The sequence below is a fragment of the Colletotrichum lupini genome, chromosome 3 (assembly GCF_023278565.1).
Source record: "Colletotrichum lupini chromosome 3, complete sequence".
Taxonomy (NCBI): domain Eukaryota; kingdom Fungi; phylum Ascomycota; class Sordariomycetes; order Glomerellales; family Glomerellaceae; genus Colletotrichum; species Colletotrichum lupini.
In genome coordinates, this window is record NC_064676.1 from 1,910,392 (window position 1) to 1,926,997 (window position 16,606).

General features: G+C 54.2%; 3 protein-coding genes across 3 annotated transcripts; 1 reads left to right on the forward strand and 2 right to left on the reverse strand.

The window, feature by feature from the left end:
* Positions 1-458: 458 nt before the first annotated feature.
* On the reverse strand, positions 459-8,798 carry CLUP02_05312 (cellular morphogenesis protein; the record flags this gene model as incomplete). The annotated part of the gene is made up of 22 exons (XM_049284320.1): positions 459-603; positions 657-722; positions 776-869; positions 928-982; positions 1,253-1,321; positions 1,441-1,597; positions 1,654-1,785; positions 1,893-1,984; positions 2,113-2,214; positions 2,251-2,356; positions 2,410-2,487; positions 2,619-3,107; positions 3,176-3,404; positions 3,457-7,023; positions 7,319-7,563; positions 7,615-7,635; positions 7,702-7,784; positions 7,850-8,226; positions 8,360-8,508; positions 8,555-8,606; positions 8,668-8,695; positions 8,775-8,798. 22 exons carry the CDS (start codon positions 8,796-8,798, stop codon positions 459-461), a joined length of 6,360 nt encoding a protein of 2,119 aa, XP_049141463.1.
* A 3,126-nt stretch (positions 8,799-11,924) lies between these two features.
* On the reverse strand, positions 11,925-13,353 carry CLUP02_05313 (Arp2/3 complex; the record flags this gene model as incomplete). Its single annotated transcript, XM_049284321.1, has 6 exons — positions 11,925-11,985; positions 12,051-12,129; positions 12,180-12,329; positions 12,385-12,807; positions 12,862-13,103; positions 13,163-13,353. The coding sequence occupies 6 exons, from the start codon at positions 13,351-13,353 to the stop codon at positions 11,925-11,927; spliced, it is 1,146 nt and encodes a 381-aa protein (XP_049141464.1).
* A 195-nt stretch (positions 13,354-13,548) lies between these two features.
* CLUP02_05314 (WD domain-containing protein) lies at positions 13,549-16,490 on the forward strand (the record flags this gene model as incomplete). Its single annotated transcript, XM_049284322.1, has 2 exons — positions 13,549-13,565; positions 13,625-16,490. 2 exons carry the CDS (start codon positions 13,549-13,551, stop codon positions 16,488-16,490), a joined length of 2,883 nt encoding a protein of 960 aa, XP_049141465.1.
* Positions 16,491-16,606: the final 116 nt, after the last annotated feature.

Consider the following 16,606-nt stretch of genomic DNA (forward strand, 5'->3'; position numbering starts at 1 on the left):
TCAATCGCCGAGTCTTTCACTTTCACCATCGAGCCTCCCTCCCGCCCCCGGTCCCTGTAAAGTCCCCGCGGCGCCGGCCTCTTCACCGCTCAAAGCAGCCAACGGCCCCGTAACCGGACTTGCGCAAACGGACGGGGACAGACCATCAAGGTTCGCCCTACCTTACCTTGCCTTGCCTTGCCTTGCCTTGCTGCAGTGCGGTCTCCGTCACCAAGTCCCCATCCTGTCTCGCGCTACATCCAAATTCGTGCCTACAATCAATCGTACTGGTGGTTAACAAGACCCCCCTTGCGAGATTTTCTGACATCCGTCGGCCTTGTTTTCTTAGTCTGCTTTTTTTTTGCCACCCGACATGGCCCATTCAAACGAGCATCATCACCATCGTCAGTTTAGAATCAAGATCCAAGACAAGGAAATGTCGAGTGAAATGTAATGCCTCAACTTGAGGCAATTGACTCTCACAAGTTACCACTCTGGATCCTGCCGAGGGGGGCAACGGGAGGGGCCCCCAAGGGTCCTCTCCGAGATGAAGGCAATTTAGCCTCGACGAACGGGAGGTGCTCCCAATCGAGAAGCTTGCAGCCAGATTTCGCATCGTCTCTTCTGCGTGAAGGGTTCTAATGCAACAAAACAAGGAAGTAAGCAACGACGAGAACCCGATATCGAGGGTTGGGAGAAGGCCATGTCGCCCATGTTTCTCTGAGCTGTCTGTCGCCAGGGCCCTAAGAAATGCCCGCATTCGGGAGTTTCGCGCGTATAGCGAGCAGGGCATGACGAAACGGAAGGTTGGGCCTTGGTCCGAAGCGCATGGCTGCCGAACAACACAACAGCCCTATCTTGGCTACCTGTGTCCTCGAGGTTAGAATCTACTGCATGCACTTTTCAAGGAAGACATTCCAAGCATTCCATACACGGCCATGTTCTCACCTCTCTCGGTGTCTTGTCGGGTCGGGGCGGCGGCGGTGGTCGCTTCGGCCGAAAGCTATCATCAACATGAAAGCTCATCTCTTCCGTCTCACTCAAGTCCTTGTCAAATCACATCCCAGGCACACACACGCACACACACACACACTGTAGATGGGCTATAGCATTGAGACGTAGTTCACTTGGACGGAAACATCCGTCTCATACCCCTCAAGAAGAGAGAGGGAGAGAGAGAAAGAAGAAGAAGAAAGCGCTCGTGTACCTAGATGAACATCGAATCTACGCCCTTTAGCTGGCGATCATCCGCATATACAAGACAGTGTCTCACCCGCACGAAACAAACGCCCTCTAGGGCTTCTCGGGGCACGGGGCAAATCTCAACGCCGGAGGAGGATGCCTACCGGTACGTAAGTGGTTCTCGTGAGGATGATAGCGGGCGGAGGGAAGCAGCAGACTTTCACCGCGAGCGGAATAAGCTTTGGACGTTCACTTCCCCCCCGAATCGCCGCCATCTACGATCTCAAGCCCTCGTCTTCCAGCCATTATAGTGTAATGGTGTAGTGCTTGTAGGCCGTTCATGCTGTTTCCGGGCGTGAGTGAGTGAGATATCGTGGGCTCGCTGTTCTGGGGCAAGCGCAACGTCTTTTCTCCTGTTTTCCCTTTCCCCTCCTTGCTCGGTGTGTGCGTGTGTGTGTGTGCCGTGTGATTGAAGAGCTCTGCACGAGGTACCTAACAAGCTCAAGCTCAAGCTCTAGCTCTAGCTCTAGTTCTAGTTCAAGATCAAGATCAAGTTCAAGTTCACCGCAACCCCCGAAAGCTTCCGGCTTCCAGCTTATAGCTCCGAGTTCTGGACATCTCGAGCTAGGCAGGACGTCTCTCGTTAAATCACAAAGGTCGGTATACACGAAACCATCTCCCCGTCGAAAACGACCTGTTCGTTCAGGCCAACACTTCAGCCACTTACTCACTGATCCACACTCTGAGCTCCCAGCATCCAGTACCTAAACGAGACCGAGGAAGGAGGGGGCGTGTGAGGCGCTGTCTCAAGATGAACCAGTCTCTGCCAGCGTTACACAGTTTCGAAGACATACCGGCAGTGGAAAAGGGGGGGGCGTCGAAGCATAAGATCGGTGATCGAAGGGTTCAACAGAGAGAGAGAGAGACATGTACGCAAGCAGCTAAGCGTACAAGCGACATGACGATGACGGTACTGGCAATGATCTCAAACGTCGTACAGACACGTAGGGCGAGACATTTTCTGGCCGAGGGGAAGCGCTTGGGGGAGGAAGGCTGTTTTTTACGTGGCTGAGACAAGTGCTATGAGACAATATCAGGGGGAGGGATGGAGAGGAAACCAGTACACACCAGAGTACACTTGGATGACATTCCTCTCTGTATCCTCGTCATCTTGACGAGTAGGAAAACACAGGCGCTGGGGCACTTGACTGCATCGATCACGATGGACGGCAAAAGGAGGAATGTTACTGTAAACCTTGTTCGATACTGGATATTAAGCTACCTATGGCACTCAACCGCCATGAAGCTGCTGCTGTGTCTTCAAAGCTGGGTAGAAACAGCCTCAGCCAAGACTTGCTGGCCGAAATTGAAAAAAAAAGAGAATCCCTTTCCTCCACCTCTCTCTCTCTCTCTCATACCTCCAAGTTCAGAAGAAGCCTTTATCCCTCCTGTCTGACCTTGGGAAACTCCGACAATGTCTCATTTGGAGACGACAAAGTGAAGAAGAAAAAAATGAAACCTGATTGATAGTGATTGGTATTGTTTGGTTGTTTTGGTGTATGCGCGCGACCAGCTCGATAACAAAAAGGAGCTGTGTCCAGTTGTAGTGTACAAGTTCCTGGGAAGGAACCTTGCTGATTGTGTCCGAGAAGAGAAAGCGGCTTGACGCGCATAGTGGTATAACTAAACATGTAGACATTAAACAAAGGTCGTGAGGTCGTGAAGAATCGAATGCAGAGAAGTCGAGGCGGTCCACGAGGCTACTGTCAGATCGTATGGCGTGCCATATCGATTGGTCGTAGCCAGGTAGACTGCTATCGAAGACTTGCGTTTTGCGTGGTGCCGAATATGTGCCGCCTTCGTCCCTCTTGGACTCAACAGCTGATTCTATGCCTCCGTTGGTGAAAGATGTCGAGTCGCGATGGTATCCTTTTTCCACGCCATGCCTGTCCAAACGCCAGCAAGCAAAACCCTGATAAAAGACCGAAACCGAAACGTTCCTCACAAGTGCTACACGTGCGGAGCGCCAGGACGGCCCTTGCCGAGTGACTCGAGTAACTCGTGGGGAGGAATCTTTCTCATACCGCCGCCGCGGTCGTACATCGATGTCGGTGCTGGCGAGTATCCCTCACGCTTCTTGCGCAGGCGATCGAGGGCCATACCGACGATGACGATGAGGAAGATGAGGGCGAGCGAGATACCGAGTCCAATTAGGACAATGAATCCAAGAGCCATGCGGCCATCTGCTTTGGTATCAGTACGCGTTTTAAAAGGTATCGAGTATGCAAAACTTACCATTGTCGGAGAAGAAGTCCTGGTTCTCGGTGAAGATTCTCGAAATCGAGCCGGCGGTGTTACCGCCATTGACGGTGAGCGCGTACGGTTGGAAGGTCGTTCCGTTGAAGATGGCAGCCGACGCTGATCCGTAGCCGGGAACGTTGAGGGAGCCAGTAATCATCAAGGCTTGGTTGGAGTCAAGGATGTCGGTATTATCGTGGGATGAGGTCAGAGAAAAGACCTGGATGCTGTTGACAATAGTGCCCGGAAGTAGAGTAGTTCCGGCAGATTGCCACTTGGAGCCGTCGTACTTCATCAGGTAGATGGAGCCGTTGTTCGCGGTTCCGGAAACCCAGAGTTGCTTGCGATCACTCGATCCAGCCGTCAGAACCTCGACGGGACCAGGCAGAGAGTCCTCGCCGGGGTAGGCAGACCATGCCTGGCGATCGGGGCTGTACATGGCAAGCATGGTTGGAGAGGTACCATTCAATGTGAAGTTGCCACCGGCAACAAGCTGGGACTTGCTGGTCCAGATGAGGCAATGACCGGTGCCTTCGAGGTTAACACCGGGACGGTTCCAACCTGCCAGAGATGTGTCGTAGTAGCAGACACCTGGGCAGCCGAGTGCTCCAGCTGATTCGAAAGAACCAGCAACATAGACATCGCCAGAATCGGGGCGGACCTCAATGGAGGTGACAGTCGCGTTTCCGCCGCTGATGCCGGGAGGTTGCGTGCTGTTGAAGGTAGCAGTTTGAAGGTTCAGGGAAATGATACCTCGCACAGCATTGTTGTTGACAGTACCACGGACACTACCTCCGGCAAAGAGAAGGTCGCCAGTTACCGCAAGGGCAATGAAGGTTGAGTTGTCCTCGATCTGAGAGCCGAGGCCGGTGATCGAGTTCGAGTTCGACCCGTCAATGAGCACCAGGTTGTTGGCGGAGCTGCCGTTGGTGCCCACGGCTGTGAAGTGACCACCGAGGATGGTAATGTTGCGGTTGTTGCCAGTGTAGAATGCACCAGTGACCACGCCCGTAATGTTGCCACTGGCCAGAGAATCGCGCTTGCTGACGGTGCTAGAGGTCGTCGAAGATGACTTGAACTTGACCGGGAACTGGCCAAACTTCTCAGCAAGGGTGACGGCACCATTGGCACTAATAGTTGCCGAGGTCATCGATCCTGCGTAGAGAGATCCTCCTCCGGGAAGATCGAGAATGCCAGTAGTCAGGATTCCGTTCAAGGCCGGGACAGGGCCGTTGAGGTTCTGCAGCCAATTCTTCTGAGAGGGCACCCAGACGGCAAAGCCGGAAGCCTGAATAGCTGAGTTGTCTCCGAACGCGTTGATCTCGCTGAAGTCACCAGTGAATGTAACGACCGACTCTGCCTCACTCTCGCTTGTAATGTTGACGAGCATCGGGACAACGTGGGAGACTTCGCCGTTGACGCCTGCACCAAGTGCAGTCCACGTGTTGGCGGAGGTGTCGTACACGCCGACATTGTTGAGACCTGTGACGGCATTGTCGAGGGTGTTGGAGAAGACACCGCCAACGTAAAGTTGGGTACCGTTGAGTTCCATCGCCTTCACTTCGCCATTGAGACCGCCGTCGAGAGCCATGGTAGCCTCGCTTGCCGTGTTGATACCAATGACATTGCGGGCAGTAGATGACGTGAAGTTGCCTCCGACGATGACCAAGTCGCCAGCAGTCGTCAAGCTAGTGACTGCAGATCCTGAAGAGAATGAGGACCCGAGCTGGTTGATCTTGGAGCTCTTGAAATCAGTGTTGACTGTGGCAGACGAAGGGTCGAAGTCGAATAGGCCATTTAGGCCACCCGTCGAATTGATAAGGGTGAATCCGACTCGCTGAGCGACAATGGTCATTTCATCAATGCTCTGCCCAGCCAAAGGAGTCAGGGTGACGCTGGGCCGGAAGCCGTCTGCTGAGCTCGCCTCGATATAGCCGAAGTAGATCTGGTCATACTTGTCAAAGTTATTAGTCTGGTAAAGGGACGTCGTAAACTTGTTGCTACCAGTGGACGACATGATGCCGGTAACGTTGACCTGTGCTCGGGTCGAGCAGGTACCGTCTTGCAGGCAGCCGGGCGTGTACAGGTTGACGGAATAGTTGCCAGACTCCTTGAGATCCGGGAGGAAGGTAACCGTGGCGGAGCTTGCGCTGATGGTTCCGGATAGCTTGGCAGTCAAGTACTGAGAGCTGCTCTGCAAGGAAGGAGAAGTCGACCACGGTCCGGTGGTCGTGGCAGATGACTTGGTGTCACTATCTGCGCAGGCCGGGGAGTTGAAGTCGTTGATGGCGTACGAGTTGATGTCGTCCTCGAAAAGTTGGATGCCGTTCAGACCACCGCCAGATCCGTAGTAGTCGGAAATATCGATTCTGAATGAGTTCATTCCGACCAGGTTGACAAAGTGGAAGTCCTGGAACTTGAGAGTCGAGTTGTTGCTGAGAGGACACTCGCTAGTGCAGGTAGCGTTCTGACCAGTCGTGGGGTCCACGTAGGTCATGTTCAAGATACCGCCCAGAGGGAGAGCAGTAAAACGGAATGTCTTAGTTCCTCGGCCGTCCTGGTGGGTGTTCCAGAGCCGCATCTTGGTGGGCTGGAAACCGAAGCCGAAACTTGCCTGCCAGAATCCAGCAGAGTTGTCGCGGAGCAGCCAAGTGTTGCCTGAGCCATCAGCCCCGTCCGTCTTGCAGATGATGTTGCGAGGGTCACTGAAGCCAGCGGTAGAGGTGCTCGAAGCCGAAGTAACGTTGGCAGTCGAGAGGTTGATAACCTGTCCATCTGGGGTGCTGGGAGTGCTAGTGTTGCCAAGCCCAGTGAAGCTGCCGCCAAAGACGATGTGGCCGTTTGAAGCCTTGGTGATGGACGAAACAGGGCCGTTGAAACCAGCGAAAGGAAGGTTAGTCCATCCATCGGTGCCGTACCAGGCGATTGCGTTCGTCGAGTTGGCGCCTCTGAAGTTACCTCCAACATAAACGGTGTTGGCAGCTTGGTCGCAGAGAAGAGTGTTCACCTGACCTGACAGACCGGCCAGAGGGGTGATCTGGGAGGTGTTGGGGTTGAACAAGGCGATGCCTTGAGACTGAGTGCCATCCAAGCTCGTGAAATTACCGCCAATTACCACTCCCTGCATCGTTCCATTGTCGAGGGTGAATGTGCACATGTCGTGAATTGAGGCATCAGTTGAGATGAGCGACGCAAAGGCCCCATTGGGCAGCTGAGAAAGCAAAGACTCGCTTCCGTTTGTGCTGTAAGGCTTCTCATTTTGCTCCTCAAACTGGTAGAGGGAGATTCCGTTGAAGTCGCCCGCCACACCAATTCTGCCAAGCTGGGAAAGGTCGAGGTTCGCATCGGAAACTGGGGTGAACTGGATTGCTGCCACCGAGGGAGGTGCGAGGGCTGCCACTGCAAGAAGGTTCGCCCACTTACTCCGGCGCGCCGAAGGGCGCTTACCGAGAGCTAAACGCATTGCTATTGCTGTTCGGTCGGCAAGAGGGTGGTGAGTTGGGTGCTGTGAATGCTGGGTATCGAAGCTGTTGAATTGAAGATTTTTGATGCTTGAGAATCGGACTGGATATCGCGTCGCATTGGCAGGAATCTAATTTTGGATGCTGGCCATGGAAAGAATGATGTCTGCTGCTTCGTTTGATCGGTCGCGAGTTCGGAGGCGCGTCGAAAATCGGTGGTGCGAAATTAAACGGAGAGAAGGAGTCGAATCGGGTCGAGTCGAATCGGAAGGTGAGGATTTAGCGAATAATCGGGGGAGTGAAAACGAGCGTCTGGTGTCGGATGTAGAGAAGGAAAAGAAAATAGAGAGTAGTTTGGTCGCCCAGTTCTATCGTCGGACAAGAAAAAAGGTTAGAACTGAGTTGCAGCCATTTGATGGCAGCGACGACGAGGTGGTGAGAGCTGCGCTTCCTATTCTTCCCCCTGCTCTTTGTCGACCGCAGTGTTTTGTTGTTTGTTGGTGGAGAGGCGGACAGACACAGACGCAGACGCAGAGCCAGAGCCAGAGCCAGACGGGAGCCCAGAGGGAAGGAGAGAGGCTGAGTCGCCAGACGAGATGGGGCCTGGAATGGAAGGTGCGGGCCCCACTTTGCAGACTTGTACCTGCCCGTACCTGCGCCAGGGAAATTGGTGGTGACTTGAGGTTGCACTTACCTCCTATCAAAAGCACTGACACTTTTTTGTGGGTGGGGCGGTGCCTCCACTCACCGTAAGGTACCTTACGGAGTAAGGTACGGATACGCAGTCGCGGCCACGGCTCCACGGCTGCTGATTGAAATGTGCTCGGATGGGTTGACAATCGGTTTAGACTGGCTTGGGGCAAGCTTGACGAAAGCAAGTCCACCAAACGTGAAATGAAGCAGACCGATTGATGAGAGACCAAGTGAACCGTTTTGTGTCGGTCGTCGGCTGGCTTCTCGGCGAAGAAGAAATTGTTACCCGAATGTTGAATAAGAAAGGGGGAAGAATGAATGATTGTGAGTTGCCCTACAAAGGTGACTGTATGTATGGAGTGAGTGTGGATGTGTGCAAGTTGCAGCCGGGAAGAGCGAGAGAGAGATAGAGACGGGAAATCGACGGGAATCTGATCGGAGTGGATTCCAAGAGGTGAAATTGAAACAGAGTCGCGCGCGAAAGCTTCGAGAAATGAGTGTACTACGTTATCGACGTGGATTGATGAGATGCTTGTCTCGTGTGTTTGCAAATCCGTAGAGGACCGCCGAAATGTCTCGCTGTGGTGTCGCCTCTTGCTGTGACACGAGGTGTCTGTGCCAGGTCGGTCAGGTAGAAGTATCCGTAGGTAGCGTACAATACCTACTACCTGACTCTGTAAGGTAGGTAAGGTAAGCAAGCTATCAGGAGAAGAAAGGGCGATCGTTGGAAAAGCCGGTGACGCCACGGGAGCTAAACGTCTCGAGAAGAAATGGCTCTAGTTCAACATCGGCCAATGAATGCTTCTGAGAGGGACGACCAGCGCTGTCCCCAATCTCGGATTCTGGGAGATCTCCAAGTGACGATTTCCCTCCTGTTCCCTTGACCTCACGGGTGCTAAAATTCGATTCGAATGCTTCTTTGGCGTCTTTCTATCGTCTACTGCGTAGTTGTGCTCTGTACTGCTCCAGGCGAGAATTGAATCTTCGTATACGCTGTAGTCACTGCAAGCCGCTATGCCTACGCGTTAGGTTGTCTTGCGTTTTCTTTTTCTACTCTCGTGCTGCTCGTTTGTCGTGAGTGGCTGGCCGAGCGCAGAAAGGCCGGGTAGATGGCAAAACGGTCCGGGTAAGGCGTCGGTAGGGATATTATGTTGAATTTACGGTGAGGACGTCGAGACTGCCCATGGAATAGAAGAAGGAAGATTGGTAAATGAGCGACAGAGATGTTCCGCGAAGGAAATCTCGGGGCGAATGGGGGAGAGGGATTTCGTATGGAGCAAACGTCGAAAAGAAAAGCAGAGAAAGAGGAGCAGCTCAACCAACGAAGAGGAAAGTGCCTCAGTCACAGTCCTGCAGGCTGCAAGTCACAGTTGGGAGTTGGGAGGAGCCACTTTCACGTTATCCGTACCACTTTTGCTCCTTCAAGCGCTCTTAGCAGGCAGGGGTTGATGTCAAGAATGCCCGGGGGGTCATCGGCGTCGTCCAGTGTGTCGTGGCATCGGCGGCAGACCACACAAAAAGAATTGGCAAGCCTTCTAGGGTACTATGTATGGAGCAGCGAGGCCTGGATTTAGAACAGCGATATGCCAGGTGAAGAAGGTATAGGTGTAGACTTTCATCCTCCCTTTGCAAACATGTCACTAGGAAAGTCACCCGTTTCCTAAAAGAGGTTCGTGGCCATCCAGGAAAAGACCAAACACATCTTATCTAAATCTGTCATGATATGCCATCCGCAGGTTCGGGACCCTCAAGACGTTGAGAGGGAGAGCTTCAGAGGGCCCTCCCTCCAGTCTCCCTATTCCGATTCTGGGGCATGATTGACGGTTTGACCTCTGGAGTCTGGCTGTTCTGACGGCTGCCCGCGGTCCAGGCCCAAGCAGCGCACGTTCTTCCTGCAGGAGTTCCCAGCTGCCGCTACGCCCGATACAGCAGAGTGCCAGTCTGCCAGAGACCAGACGGGCCACATCTCGAAGTGCCTGGGCAGATGACGGACGGCAGGTGGGGGGGAGCAAGCTTGAAGGTCGAGGAGGTGCCGGCCACTCAGCAGTTAGGAATCAGGAAGAGACCAGGAGGTTCCACTGCTCGAGGAAAGTTGCTCAAAGTTGCTTTGGATGTGACAAAGTGCTCTGACTGGCCCATCTCGAGTTACATTCGCATTTGCAGGCACTGCCAAGCAGGTACGGATAATACATAGATACATCAAACAGACACTTCACTTATTTTAGCGTCAGGTACGAGGCAAGTGCAGACCACTCGCCCTTCCATCTTTCCACCTCAGCTCGCGACGTGGGGTTTTTCTCCCCCAATCCCAATCGCCCCAAACCCCCAATCATCCTATCACATCCGTCTCAAGTTTCTCAACCCTCCTTCCGCGCCGGCCGTTCCTTGCATTATCGTCCCCGTGCACACCTCAGCTAAAAAAGATGCCATGCGATGCGATGGCAGTCCCGGGGGCTTGTCATCCAGTCAGTCGGGTATCCTCTCAGGCTCTCGCATTTGGCCGTCCACGGTATGCATGGGATACCTTGTGAGAGTTTTAAGGGGTCGGGTCCTTCCTCCTTGGGGACGCGACTCGGGGGGGGAGGCAGAGCATCTATGTACGGATACACAGCAGGTGTACAAACTCACACCAAATAAATCATCCCCCGGAGCCGCGGGAAGAGAGAAAGACTGCTGCTCTGCTCCCTCCGTAGCGTACGGATAGAGAATGACGAAGGGGGGGATCCGGCGTCGCGGCATGGATCATCAAGCCGTCCCCTCCCTCGTCGCTTCCAGTTTGCAGTGTCGTCCGAGGTGACCGTGACGACTGGACGAGGGGACCCGCGGCGCCCCATCTTCAAACCCAGTTGGTCTCACAGCCCATTCCTCGGTGGGGGATATCCCGGCCTGCGGCGTCCGCTCTCCAATTGTTTGAACTGTCATCGCAACCTCTGGTGCATAAAGTGCATACACATCGTTCACGATGCATCGATTGGCTCATCGGTCTTCTGTTCACTGGTACTTTGATCTTCGATTCTGAGCAAGATTTGGTAATGGACATTTCAAAATTGGCCACGTCCATTCCTTCAAGGAAAATAATTGCCACGGCCCGATTCTGGACGGCGCAAAGCAGGGAAACGTAGGAAACCAAACTACCTAGCATAAGGAACGCAGCGGGCAGTGCTCAAAGTGGAGGATAAGTTCCAACGAACGCGAATCGCGAAAAACCAAGGCAGAAAAGGAGAGTTGAAAGCTCTCTGTCCCGGCGCGTCTGCCCGCCCACCCACTTATCGGATCCCTCTGTTGGGGAAAAAACCACTTTAATTCACCATTATGCGCGGTTGTCGAAAGCCGACTACCCTGTGAATTATACAATCCAAAAAACCTCGCCACACAAACGAAACAATCCAATTCCTTCCTTCCACGAGGAAACAGCTTTATGCGACCTGGATTACGTGCTTGAGAGGAACGATCAACGATTACCAAGAGCGATATATAGACCTATCTTATGCAGAGAGCCACACCATATACCTACCTACCTTATGGTCCATGGATGCAAATAGGGGTACCACATGTTACATCCCCCCCTTCGTTCATCCAAACATCAGGTTCTCTATACGGATAAACTACGCATACCTAGTTCGAATATTTCGACTTTCTCGCTGTGGCAGCATCTACACATCGGACGGCCAGCAATAAATCCTCGAACAAACTCCAGGCATATTAAGGGCACGGCCGGCTTGCTTCATGATTGTTCACATGAACAATCCCGGTTTGGCCGTCAACAATGCATTCATGTACAACATACTGCGTACACGGATCAGCCCTGGTCTCCATTCGTATGCAAACTGCACTACACGTAGGCACTTGGAAGAGTGAGGTGGGAACCCTTCCCATCGGACACCGGTGTTAGCGTTAGAGTGGAGACGTCGATCCGGCACATCAAGCAACCGCCGCCATTAATGTTCCATGGATGCACCGCCGTCAAAACGCCGTCACCATCTCCCTTTTCCCCCTCCCCGGTGCCCCCGTCCCGACTGCAGTTTGCGCATCATCTGCAAAAGGTTTCTCCATCTCCGTCTCATCACCCTACCATGAAAAGGCCCGTCCACGCCTTAGGGCCTCTGATTGGCCCATCAGCTTAGAATTGCCCCCGATTTCATCACTGCCAAGCTGCTTCCGGTTTTCGTCAGGAGGATTCCGAGGATGAGGTATAGTCTGCAGGGCTAGTGGTCATGAAAGTCTTTTTTCTTCTTCTACAAAGGTAACAGAAAACCCCTCGGCTTGCTATCGCTATCAGCTGTGGGCGGGAACGCGCGGTATCGCATTTGCTTATACAGCTTCGATACGTCTCAGCTCCGGACATATCTTCAAGGACACAGTCCAGCGAGTCCTTATCATCGATTTGTGTGCTGCCTATTCCGGGGACGCGGTGAGAATGCATCCTTACTGGCCTACGCTCCCTGGACCTTGAAAGTGCGGCCGCTCGCCGTCTTCCGTTCCTTCTCCTCGCTATCGGGTCTTGCGCGGCGAAGAACTGCGTGGTATTAGTCAAAAAGTTCACCCCGAAAACGAACTGTATCATACCTTGGAGGAAGTCGGCGGTTCTCTTGCGCATTCTTGAGTGAATGTACGCCTTCGATGCCTTGATGTGGTAGTGGAAGTAGTCGCGGAAAGTCTGGATGTGGGAGATGCAGTCGGGCATTCTCTGTGGTGTAAGGTGTCGAGGGAAAAGAACTATCACAAGACGTCAATGGCAAAGTAATCAAGCTATGTAAGGATAAACACTCACCAAAGGTAACGTATCCGATCTCGCCGGTTCCGGTATCTCTGACACCAGGGACTCCCTGGAGCTCCAACGGGGGGTCGTTCCTGAAGAGCACCTGGGGAGCGTTCTGGATAGCTCGCCGGCGGGCGTCGACGAATTCTTGGATGAAGATCTTGCCAAAGACACGATCGGTTTCCTCGCGGAAGATGGTGCTAAAGATAACCGTGACACGGTCGTGACTGGCCTTGACGTAGATGGCTTCCTCCTCGCGGTAGTGGATAGCCATGACCTCGCCGCCCTCGCGAACACCCTGCGGGGCTTCCTCAGACGTGTACTTGGATGCCTCCTCCTTCAGCCTGTAGTGCTCCTCGTAAGCGGCCTCGAAAGGCGCGGCCATGGCGTTGCGCTTCAGCAGCGCCATCTTCATGATCAGCGCATCCTTCTCTTCTGCATTTTCCGTCAGTCCCAAGTATCACCCGGTATAATTGCAGTGTAACTGACCCTTCTCCTCCGGGAGGTTCTCCAAGTCGATCAATACCGAGAAGTCGTACCCAGGTTCCGGCGGCACCACATACTGGCCATATTCCCTCTGCAGCACTTGCTCTGCCCCATACTTGACCAAGTCCTTGTAGCACCTTATTTGAATCGAAAGCTGAATCTTGGTCTTCGTCTCGGGGGTCGAGATGTGGTAGATGACGCCGTCGAAATCGGAGACGGTCTGGTCGATGTGTGCAGGAGGGGCACTGCCTTGGAAGTTAGGAAGCTAGCCGAACATGGGCTACAATGGTTCTCATCAACGTACCCAGAGAATCTCTCGGTGAGGACCGACTGAATCAGAACATTCTGGTAGTCGAGGAGAAGCATCTTGTCTGCGACCAATTGTCCGTACGTCTCCTGTGGTGTTGTTGCGTCGTTGGATGCTGATGATGCCTCGTGGTGGGGCCCGCCTGACGTGGAGGTCGCTGTCGGAGCTTCTATGGCTGTGATGCTCATGCGGGACCATTGATTGCGGATATACTTCGGCACTCCCGGTCCTCTCCACTTATCTTCTGATCTTATCGATAAGGTGAGGGAAACTTTTTGAAAGATTGGAAGGTGGGAGGTTCGAGATTTTGACGATTGGTTTACTCGTCGCATTCTAAGGAGCCATTGACAAAGGGCTTTTGGGGCGCCAGGAAATCAGCAAAAATGGTCAAATCATACTTGTAAGGTTTTACAGATGTCGCGGACTTTAACAGTGTGTCTAACATTGGTTTTTCTTCAGGAAGTACGAGCATAGCAAGTCTTTCGGCGTTGTCGCATCCAACACAGCAAACCTCGCCTGGGCTCCCCAAGGCAGAGCTGGCAACGGCGCCGGCCAAGCAATCGTAGCCGCGAACGAGGATGTTTTGTGTTGGGATATAAAGAAGGGCGAACTACTTAGCAGGTGGCGAGACGAACGAAACACGGTACCCGTCACTGCGATCGTGCAGAGTAAAGTCGACACAGATATTTTCGCTGTCGGATACGAAGATGGAAGCATTCGATTATGGGATAGCAAGATCGCCACGGTGATTGTCAACTTCAACGGACACAAGTCAGCGATTACGACACTGGCATTCGACAAGTCGGGCGTGCGATTGGCCAGTGGCTCCCGCGACACGGATGTCATTATCTGGGATCTCGTGGCTGAGGTCGGCCAGTTCAAGCTGAGAGGACACAAGGATCAGATCACAGGACTGCAATTCGTCGAGCCGGAGGGACAGGTCGAAGATGAGGAGAACACGGCAATGCTGGACAGCGACCCGTCAGCGGAGGGGTACCTTCTTACCACCGGCAAGGACTCCCTGATCAAGCTCTGGGACCTGTCATCGAGGCATTGCATCGAGACACACATCGCACAGACGAACGGCGAATGCTGGGCCTTGGGACTTTCCCCCGACTACAGCGGTTGCATCACGGCCGGAAACGACGGAGAGCTGAAGGTATGGTTCCTGGATACGACAGGACTCGCCGCTTTGAAGGGTCAGGTCGACGCTCCGCAAAATACGAAATTCCTCCATGACAGAGGGACGTTGTTCCGTCAGCATAAGGACAAGGCTATCGAGGTGATCTTTCACCCCCGCCGAGACTACTTCGCAGTCCATGGCGTAGAAAAGGCCGTGGAGGTGTGGCGCATAAGGTCGGAGGCAGAGGTCAAGAAGTCCCTGGCCCGGAAGAGGAGAAGAAGACGTGAAAAGGCCAGCAAGGAAGGAAAAGAGGAGGCCGATGCTGCGACTGAGGGTGAGGATCAGGCAGAGGATATTTCCGCCGCAGAGGCTAGCGACTTTTTTGTTCAGTACTTGATTGTCCGAACGGGCGGCAAGGTGCGATCTGTCGACTGGGCGGTCAATGGTGGAAGCAAGGAAATACACCTGTTGGCGGGGACGACAAACAACCAACTCGAGTACTACAGCATACCCACAAAAGAGGGCTCCAAGTCGAAGAAGGAGGATGTGCCCGACTACACGCGGTCGCTGGCCGTGGAACTCCCCGGACACAGGACAGATATCCGCGCCGTATCGCTCAGCTCTGACGACAAGATGTTGGCGACGGCTGCCAACGGAAGTCTGAAGGTCTGGAACATCAAGACGCAGGCCTGCATCCGCACCTTTGAGTGCGGTTACGCTCTTTGCTGCGCGTTCCTGCCCGGAGACAAGGTCGTCGTCGTCGGAACAAAGACGGGAGAGCTTGAGCTCTTTGATGTCGCGTCCGCGAGCCTGCTGGACAGCGTCTCTGCGCACGAGGGTGCCATCTGGTCATTACAAGTTCACCCCGATGGCAAATCGGTGGCATCAGGTAGTGCCGACAAGTCAGCCAAGCTTTGGGACTTTAAGATTGTCCAAGAGCCGGTTCTCGGCACCACGCGCACGACACCTAAGCTGAAGCTCGTCCAGTCAAAAACACTCAAGGTGTCCGACGACATCCTCTGCGTGAGATACTCTCCCGATGCCAAGTACATCGCCGTCTCCCTCCTCGACAACACCGTCAAGGTCTTCTTCACCGACAGCCTGAAGCTCTACCTCAACCTCTACGGCCACAAGCTCCCGGTGCTGAGCATGGACATCTCGTACGACAGCAAGCTTATCGTCACCAGCTCCGCCGACAAGAACATCAGGATATGGGGCCTCGACTTTGGCGACTGCCACAAGGCCCTCTTTGGCCACCAGGACTCCATCCTGCAGGTCGCCTTCGTCCCCCACAACTCGGACGGCAACGGCCACCATTTCTTCAGCAGCTCAAAGGACCGTGTCATCAAATACTGGGACGGCGACAAGTTTGAGCAGATCCAGCGCCTCGACGGCCACCACGGCGAGGTCTGGGCCATGGCCGTCGGCCACACGGGCAACTTCCTCGTCACAGCGGGCCACGACAAGTCCATCCGCGTCTGGGACGAGACGGACGAGCAAATCTTCCTCGAAGAGGAGCGCGAAAGGGAAATCGAGGAGCTCTACGAAAAGACCCTCACCACCTCGCTCGAGCGCGACCCGGACGCCGAGGACCAGGAAGGCGAAGTCGGCGCCGCCTCCAAGCAGACCGTCGAGACCCTCATGGCCGGAGAACGCATCGCCGAGGCCCTCGAGATCGCCATCGCCGACCTCAACCTCCTCCAGGAGTGGGAGGACGCCAAGAAGACCAACCCGTCCGCGCCAGCACCTCAGCGCAACCCCATCTTCGTCGCCCTCGGCAACATCACGGCCGAGGCCTACGTCATGAGCGTGCTGGGCCGCATCAAGGCCTCGGCCCTCCACGACGCCCTCCTCGTGCTGCCCTTCGCCTCCGTGCCCATGCTCTTCACCTTCCTCAACGTCTTTGCCCAGCGCTCCATGAACATCCCGCTGACCTGCCGCATCCTCTTCTTCATGCTCAAGACGCACCACCGCCAGATCGTCGCCAGCCGCACCATGCGCGGCATGCTCGACGGCATCCGCGCCAACCTGCGCGCCGCGCTGAAGCGCCAAAAGGACGAGATGGGCTTCAACATTGCCGCGCTCAAGGTCGTCGGCATGCAGCTCCAGGAGAAGAGCGTCAAGGATTACGTTGACGAGAACTGGGAGGATGGCGATGAGAGCCGGGCTGTCAAGAAGCGGGCGTTTGTGCAGGTTTCGTGATTCTCCAACCTCGGACGAGCATCACCATACCTGTAGCCTCAGAGAAAGATACAAAGTCAAGTCAGGACTAGGCGATTGTCGATAATCATGAGATTCCCTGTTTTCCTTCTGTTCTT